This window comes from Bactrocera dorsalis, chromosome 2 (genome assembly GCF_023373825.1).
Source record: "Bactrocera dorsalis isolate Fly_Bdor chromosome 2, ASM2337382v1, whole genome shotgun sequence".
NCBI classification, from domain to species: domain Eukaryota; kingdom Metazoa; phylum Arthropoda; class Insecta; order Diptera; family Tephritidae; genus Bactrocera; species Bactrocera dorsalis.
The window spans coordinates 59,033,763-59,042,638 of record NC_064304.1 but is presented as its reverse complement, the minus strand read 5'-3'; the positions used below and the strand labels follow the sequence as shown (position 1 = coordinate 59,042,638).

At 36.3% G+C, this 8,876-nt stretch overlaps 1 protein-coding gene and 1 pseudogene across 1 annotated transcript; one reads left to right on the top strand and one right to left on the bottom strand.

Moving 5' to 3' along the window:
* The first annotated feature begins 301 nt into the window (after nt 1–301).
* On the top strand, nt 302–431 carry LOC125776886 (small nucleolar RNA U3; annotated as a pseudogene).
* Nucleotides 432–3,535: 3,104 nt separating this feature from the next.
* Nucleotides 3,536–5,856, bottom strand: LOC125776462 (uncharacterized; the record flags this gene model as incomplete). Its single annotated transcript, XM_049448417.1, has 2 exons — nt 3,536–4,811; nt 4,885–5,856. Coding segments are annotated over 2 exons (1,140 nt in total), but the record flags the coding sequence as incomplete, so codon positions are not given.
* Between the last annotated feature and the right edge of the window lie 3,020 nt (nt 5,857–8,876).

Here is an 8,876-nt window from a genome sequence, read left to right as displayed (position 1 = left end):
TGTCTGCGAAGATGTGCGAGCAGTAAGCGAAGCGGTGACAATCGGCGATCGTTTGTTCGTTTCTTTCGGCACAGCTCGGCCGACACAACAACACAACACAATGTCCCGTGCTTATGCTGTTGTTGTTTTTGTAGAACAATGTTTCAATTTTTGGTTGGTGACATATTCACATGTGTGCGCATATGTCTGTTTGTATGCTTGTGCATTATTGAAGTTATAGTTCTTTTTCTTTCGTTTGCCTTTCTGCGAATTCTCAACTATTTTGTGTGACTTTTAATTGAAATACTCTGCGTTGGCCTTTCAGAATCACACAGAATCATTTCTGTGGTTTTTGAAATTGACCCACGAGGACGAGGTATATCGTTTTATCTGGGAGCGTGAGATTTAAGAAAATCGCTCGCTTACAAGGGATAAAATGACTTCTGAGTGGCGATTTTAATGAATAAATTCACAGAATCATTTCTGTGCTTTTGGAAATTTATACTAATAAATATTTTTTTCTTACTAATAGAAAATAAATTTATCACAGCAGTATACATAAACATATACATAATAGTGCTGTGATAAATTTAATTTCTATTAGTAAGCAAAAAATTAAAAATAAATTTATTAAGACTATACTTCTCAGGGCATCACAGCAATGTTATGTATATGTATATACATATTATGCATATGTATTGCTGTGATAAATTTATTGCGAAAGCAAATGTTCTACAAAGTATGTATATTTCTATACTTAAACAAAATTATTAGAACCATCGTATGTTTCTTGCATTCATAACCACATCATACTTAAGTCAGCGCAACCTAATTGTCAATGGTGGTGTTGGTGGTAAGCGCTTGGAAGGTCAAGATGCTAACGCAGGTCCTAGGTTCGAATCCCGACAGAATAAATTTTTAATTTTTTGCTTTTAACATCGTATACTATAAAAATAAATATTTTTCTTTATTTTAATTTCTATTAGTAAGAAAAATATTTATTTGTATAGTATACGATGTTAAAAGGCATACATCTTCTATCCTATCTTGTGTATCTGCACATGCTCATATGAGTGTATGTATACGCATGTGCGCGCATTGACTTGCATGTTCATACATTCATATATACTTATATGTACATATATTTGCATACATTGCCGAACAAATAAATCACAAGCATACAAACATACATATGCGTACACATATGAATATGTCACCAACAAAAAATTGATCTTCACAAGTCAATCCGGCAGCCAAATTGGCGAAAAACAAAAGAGAGATGTTACGCTGCATATTCTCTTCCGCAACGAAGAGACGGAACTACTTTCTGAGTCAAAATTCATTCATTTAGACTTTGCTTTATTCTTCATTTTATGTGCATAATCTATATATATAAAAGAAAGTTGTGTTAGTTACACCATTTATAACTCAAGAACGGCTGAACCGATTTGGCTGAAAATTGGTGGGGAGGTAGCTTAGAGCCAGAGTAAGGACATAGGATACCTTTTATCTCTTTATGTTAGAATCCAATACAACTCATAAATACAAAAATTATATTTTAAATCATTAGCATTTGTTCAAAATTCATGTTTGTAAGAATCAATTGAATATATGCGTACAATTTTAAGCAGATTCGTCCTCAAAACTGATACAATTGCTAAGTATTAGGAATAGAAGGAAAGAACTGCAACCAAATATGCAGTGTAATAGATTATAACTGGCTCAATAAACAGGCGCTGAGTACGTGCATCTCCAGCGTGCATTTTCCAGCCGCCCTTTTCGTCTTTCCACGCCTGAGAACCGCTTCATCATGTGCAGTATACTGGACTGACTGTCGATTGGACTCCAGTGGGAAATGATGGAGCTATGTTTCTATCACCGACGCAAAAATTCGGCTTTATTCCGATTAGAGAGCACTTAAACACTTCTCAGAATCAGATGTTCGTTGTTTTGGTTGTTTTTGTTGGAGGCACCTACTTTACTCATTTCGCCTGCTTTCAGCATAGCAAATATCTTTTCAACGGTGGATTTCCCTATCTATATCTCATTAACTAATAATTATAATCCAACTAATAGAAATCATATAGATGGTAGTAGTAGTAGTATTATCTATGTATCAGCCACAGTGAAGCGTGGACGGGTACTCTAGTAAATTTATAAAATGTGAATTTAAGTTTTCTAGTTTTCTTTCATACAAAATGATATGCATTTCTGAATATCACTAGGAAGTATAACTTCATCCGCGCGTAGGGACTCCACGCACCTTTTTTTAATTTATAGGGGTTTAATTCAATTGTGTTGCTGGCTACATGTGATGCGAACTATAAATTTACTTATTTGGATATAGGCGCTTATGGAAGCGAAGGCGACTCTCATATTATGAGAAATTCTAAGTTTGGGACCAGAATTCTGAACGACACCCGTCCATTTCCTCCTGACAGAGTAATTAATCAAAAAATTTGCCGCATTTCATTGTGGGAGACGACGCCTTTCCTTTGTGTAAGCGCTTAATTAAACCTTAAAGCGCCACACAACTCTCGGTAGACCAAAGGATTTTTAACTACAGGATAAGTAGAGCTAGGCGCTGCATTGAAAATGCTTTCGGCATTTTAACTGCAAGATGGCTTTGCGTTAGAAAAATTTTATATTGCAAGCCCGAACGAGCGCAAGTTATTGTTTCGGCATGTTGCCTATTGCTTAATTTCCTTACTAATAAGTGTCGCCGAACGCATACTTCGAATGCGTTTTCTGGTTTTGAAGATAGCACTGGAAATTGGATAGCAGGAGAATGGGAAGTGTTGCTACAACAAGAACACACTCGAAATGAATCCATCGTAACCACTTACCGCGGAAGAACTTCAGATTACGGCAAATATATTCGGAAAATATTAACAGACTATGTTAATTCTCCTAATATATCTGTTCCTTGGAAAAACAATGCAACTTTTGTTTAAATTTGAATTACATTATTATTCTTATATAAATAAAAAAACATCAAGACTACAGGGTTTTAGTTTTCATTTCATTACAAAGTTTTTATTATTAATATAAATAGTTATTTTCTTTTTAGTACAAAATTTTTGTTATTAATATAAATGGTTACAAAAAAATGTTATTCATCGTTGCTTCTGTTTTTATTTTTATGCTTTTCAACCTTTTTCAGTAGCATTAGATTTATGGAAAGACACATGTCGTCGCCAACAGATCGAGGCAGTTGATTTAACAACCAATCAAAACTAGAAAGAGCTTGTGCGTAAGGGGAGCTGCGTGTGGTATTTGAGCGACTTTCCAACATATCCTCTTGCTTCTTGAGTATGTTATCAAAACGACTCCACGCTTGATTTTTGCTGGGAGACGTTAATCGCCGTCTTCGTTTCGTGGGTGTTGGGTTCTGGAATATAAAACAACACAATTGTAAAAAAAAAATAATCTCAATAAAAATATAAATATCTTTAAAATATAAAACAAATTACAAATAAATAAAATTCCTATAATTAGGTCTATATTCAAAATTTCTCCATATACAAGTATAATATGTATATGTATTAGGGCGGGTCGATTTAAAAATCGCTCATTGCTCTGTGAAAATCGTATTCTAGGGATCAAAATAAGAAACTTTGCCGAAGGAACCATACCTCTAAAACGAATTTTGATGTCCCCCAATTTGGGTAAGGGCAAATTTTGAAAAATCCCACTTTGACCCATTTAGAGTGCTCCAATCGAGTCCAAATGTATGACCGACCCCCACTAACTTTAGACGGCCGATCCACCCATGCCAGTGGCACACCCCCTGGGAGGTTCCCCATACAATCATTTTAAAAAATCACCATTTTTGGCCTTTACATGAAAAAATCAGCTAAATGGCTATGTTTTTTCTTTATTTTTATTTATTTATCTCTAATAATATCTATTTTTTCTCTTAAGAAATTAATTTAGTCAGAACATATGTAAATGAAAAAATTAATTTAAGTGAGTTATAGAAAAGAAACTAAAAAGAATTATTGTTAGAAGTCTTTTTTACTTTCAAGTCTGGGCAATTTCGCACGGCTCTCTAATGTCGTCACCATAACAGCCTCTACATTTTCCGGTATAACCCGTTTGGAAACGCTAGCTAGCAATTAAACATGTCGTTCCGTTCCTTGTATGTGTGATGGAATTTTTGGATCATTAAACGGTGGATCATCTTGATTTAAATAATCTTTCAATGTATCGTACGGAATGCTTCGCGTGAATGGTGGTTCAAATACGATATTTATGTCATTCAAATTGATCATTTCCGTATAACTTGTGCAATTAAAGTTTATATCTGGTTTTTATAAACTCTAAGTTCCATTGGCTCGTCAACATCGGTTCGATAGCGTAGAATTTTCTTGATGGCACAGTCGCGCTTTTCTTTCCTGTCATCAAACAACATTGATAACAAGATATTTTCCGAATGCGCATAATATGAATTATCTTTAATTACTTGATTGACAATTTTGCGTAAACGAGGTTCTAGAAATCGTGACCAACCAATGAATTTGAAAAATAAAGCACTGCCGTACACGACAGAGCTGTAATACTTGATATTGAAGTACATTGGCACATAACATTTAATTATAAATTCAACCAGAATTCTTAAATTTGCATCTGGATTTTCCGTTGTCACATATAATCGCAATAATCTAGCGGCCTTGGTGAGCCACCGAGAATGTACAATTTTCCCACCGGAACCACGCCGCTAGAAATTGCATGGGCCATGTCGTATAAGTACTTCGAATCGGTGGAAAATTCTTTTTTTCTGGAGCAGGGGGCATATTTTGCAACTCAATTTTCTGGAAGCCGTCCACCACCTAAAAATATATAATAATAAAATAATTAAAAATGGTTGACAATTATAATAACTGAGTGATAGCAATAACTTACCGGAAGAGTTTCACAAGTTTCGATTTGACGGCTCAGTTTTCCGGTTGCCGATCTTGGTCCAGTGCTGGTTGATTTATCCAAAGCTTCAAACAAATGCCGAAACGGAAGTTCGTTGAAGTGTAGAAGGCAAACAAACCAATGCAATGGTCTTTTTAACAGCAATTCGAATCGTCGTATAATTCCACCGTGTGGGCCAGTGTTTGTTGGCTCACCGTCAGTGCATATTCCAATTAATGTATCCAGTGATATATTTTTATCGTTGAAAAAACCATTTAATTTGGTTGTTTTGTATTCAGCGGTTTCATGTTCCAGTCTTACGTAACCAATCAATTCAGAATTGGGTTCTCTCAAAATAACAAGATGAGGTTCTTTTACCATCCTAGTATGATACTTCTCATCAATTTTATCTATCGTTAAAGTATCATCTTTTCTGCCATCGAATGAAAACGCTAACAAATTGGTATCATCTAACCGTTTGCGAAGCACTTCTTGTCTGCATTTCTCTTTTTCTCTGCGAACTTTCGATTTATCCGTGATGAGAGGTTTCCCATGCTTATCTTTAATTTTAAAATCTTGCAATAGAGCGGTTCCCAATGCTGATGCTACTCTGTCAGGCACACCAAATCTGTCACATACCAAGGTAAAGTTAAAACAATCGTATATCTCTGTGTATTGTGAACTTGTGCTTCTATCCATATCTTCTTGAACCGGTGGCGTTGCGTATGTTGAATCATCGGGATCTTGGTATGTTGGCATTGATAACATAGACGTTGCTCCTTGCTCTTCAGTTTCCATCATAAATGCATTCATTGCTAGTCTCCTCTGATTATGTTGATCGTGCATGAACTCTTTGAGGCGTTCGGGAACCCAGCCGCATGCACATGGAGCTGCCTTCAAATCGCATTTCCATGTTCCAATGTAAAAAATTGTTTCCAGAGATTTTACATACTCTGTAAATTGTTGGGTGTTGTTTCTTCTCTTGATTTGCTCTTGATATTTGTCAAGCAATTTATTCAATTTATTACATACACTTTTTCCAGCATTATTTCCATACCAAGTTTTTCCCAAATTCCAATCAACTTATCTTGTACTTGAATAGTGAATGATTTATGGGAAAACTTTTTTTGTTCTGTTTTAGCACGTTCGCTTAAGTAAAAATAATTTCTCAAGACATCCAGATGGGTTGGTAAATTAAGATCAGTCAAATCAGTAGACACACCAAAAACAGTAACATCATGCTTGGGTATATGACTCATTGGGTTTTCGATAGTTGTTGATGTAGTTGCTTCATCTTGCGGTGTAGAAGATGGTGGATTCATTGTAAATTTTTTGATTTGGAATGGTCACTTCACTTATTATTTTTTTTGAAATACCATAGTGGTTATTGGTTTAGTTCTCCTCACTTTCAGAGGTAATAAGAATGAAATGGTAATTTCAATTCTATTTCTAAATTTTCCCCTACCCAAAAGTTCGACCCAAGTTGGGGGACATTAGAATTCGTTTCAGAGGTATGGTTCCTTCGCAAAGTTTCTTATTTTGATCCCTAGAATATGATTTTCATAGAGCAATGGGCGATTTTTTTTGCCTCCCCACAGATCGACCCGGCCTAATATACATACATACCTAAACATATATTGACGTGAAAGAAAAAGGGATAGAGGGATTCGTGATAGCGTCTATGATCGCATCACTTGAACATTAAGGTGCATTTTTTTCTAATAATTGGCAAAAAAACAAACGTGTATATACATACATACGTCATACTTATATATATCGACATTAAAAAAAGGGGACCAAACGATTTGCGGTAGCGTTTATAGTATATCTTGTACATTAAACATTAAGGTGCGATTTTTTAATAATTTGCAAAAGCAAAAAATTACAATTCGGTCAGTGTATTTTCACACAGTTTTCAACTTCTCGTTTGCAAAAAACATTGTGCTCATTACGAATATTATCGGTTAGGCTTTCGTATAATTGGAAATCGATATTTTTATTTCGTTTTCGTAATCGATTCCTATTGTATTTGTTGCCAACCTTTATCGTTCTTTTTCGAAATTTTAATTTCAACAAACAAAAATGAGCAAGCCAAAGCCAACTATCGCCAACCTCTCTCCAAGTAAGAAGTTGATCGACTTAAAATCATTAAAGCGTCAAAGGACGGTGGCGAAAAGTAGCATTTTGCGTATAAAGACGGGCCTTCTGGAAAAAACGATGTCATTAGATCTAATTGAGTTGGAATGTCGTCTCGACATATTAAACTCACACAGTGAAAAGTTGATGAAGTGCCAATCTAAAATTGAAGAGATTGATGAAGACGACATGGCCCGAGGGGAGTTAGAGGACATAATTGTAGAAACAAAATCTATAATTAAAACAATTTTAGCAAAAAGTAGAACGTCTATTGCGGACACATCTTTCGTAACATCTCATCTCTAGGCTCCCAAAAATGAATTTGCCGAAATTCAAGGGAGAGTATTCCAAATTTAAAAATTTTATGAGTTTGTTTGAGAGTCTGGTTCACAATGATCCAAATATCCCAGATATAGAAAAATTTAACCATCTGGTTAATTGTCTATCTGGAGAGGCTCTGGGTACGGTAAAAGCGTTTCAAATGTCGGATGAAAATTATCCGAAGGCGTTGGCAAGCCTAAAAAAAGTTTACGATAATAGATGTTTGATTTTTTTTAATACAATTTCGAAACTTTTTTAGTTGCCAACTATCCAAAAGCCATCGGCACCCTCATTGCGAGCGATGATCGATGAAGTGTCGGCTGTGTATGACTCATTGCTATCGCTGGGCGATGAGAAACAAATTACAAATGCAATTATCATACACATGGTCATGTCAAAAGTAGACTCTGCCACCCGATCAAAGTGGGAAGAACAGCTGGATTACGACAAGCTACCATTATGGAAGGACTGTGAAGCCACCCTGAATAAAAGATTTCAGCAGTTATCAGCAGAAGGAGCCTCATGCTCGAGAACGAAGCCCGGAACTGCAATCAGCACGAGTCACATGAATGGAACCAAATCGGACAGGACCAAATCGTCGTTAGTAGCTGCAAATACAAAGCAGTCTCTTTGCCAGCAGTGTAAATCAAATCAACAGAGATTTGAGTATGTCAAATCGGTACCCTTATGCATAAATTGTTTGCGTAAGGGACATACGGTTTCCAAGTGCAGAGCGGATCGCTGTCGTGTATGCAATCGATCCCATCAAACGTTACTTCACCAGTATCCCGTTTCCTTTGCTGCTGAATCTCATCCGCAACCAACAACAACTACACATGCAATGCATACATCGAGTACGCCGGATCGGGTAATGTTGGCAACAGCAGTTATCCTGGTGAGGACCAGCTGTGGAGAGTACCTACCTGCAAGAGCCTTACTGGACTCAGGATCACAAGTCAATTTTATGACAGAGGATTTGGCCCAAAAGCTGCGGATTCGTCGCCAAAACAGGACCTTAAATATTATAGGAATTGGAAATTCCAGTATGAAAGTCGGGGCCAAATTAAGCGCGTTTATTAAGTCCAGGTTAATAATTATGAATTTTCGGCGGAATTCTGGATTATGCGATGCATTTCGGCTAATCATCCAGACCATACCATTAATGTTAATGGTTGGAAAATTCCGCGCAATATTGAATTGGCGGATCCAGAATTCCACACATCCCAAAAGATTGACATCTTATTGGGTGCAGAAACCTTTTTCGATCTGTTAGCGGTTGGCCAAATTAAAATTGGCCCTAATCAACGCTACAGAAAACTCTTTTGGGATAGATTGTGTCTGGCAAATATGTCAGCAATCTCAGTTCTCCTCCCGAAGCAACTAACATTATGCCAAACTGAAGACGACTTAACGTCCATAGATTCAGTAGTCAAAAAATTCTGGGCTCTGGAGGAACTTCCTTCAGAAACAAATGGCAACAAGTTCACACCAGAACAAAAGGAGTGTGAACATTTTTTCATTAACACAACTGAAGCATT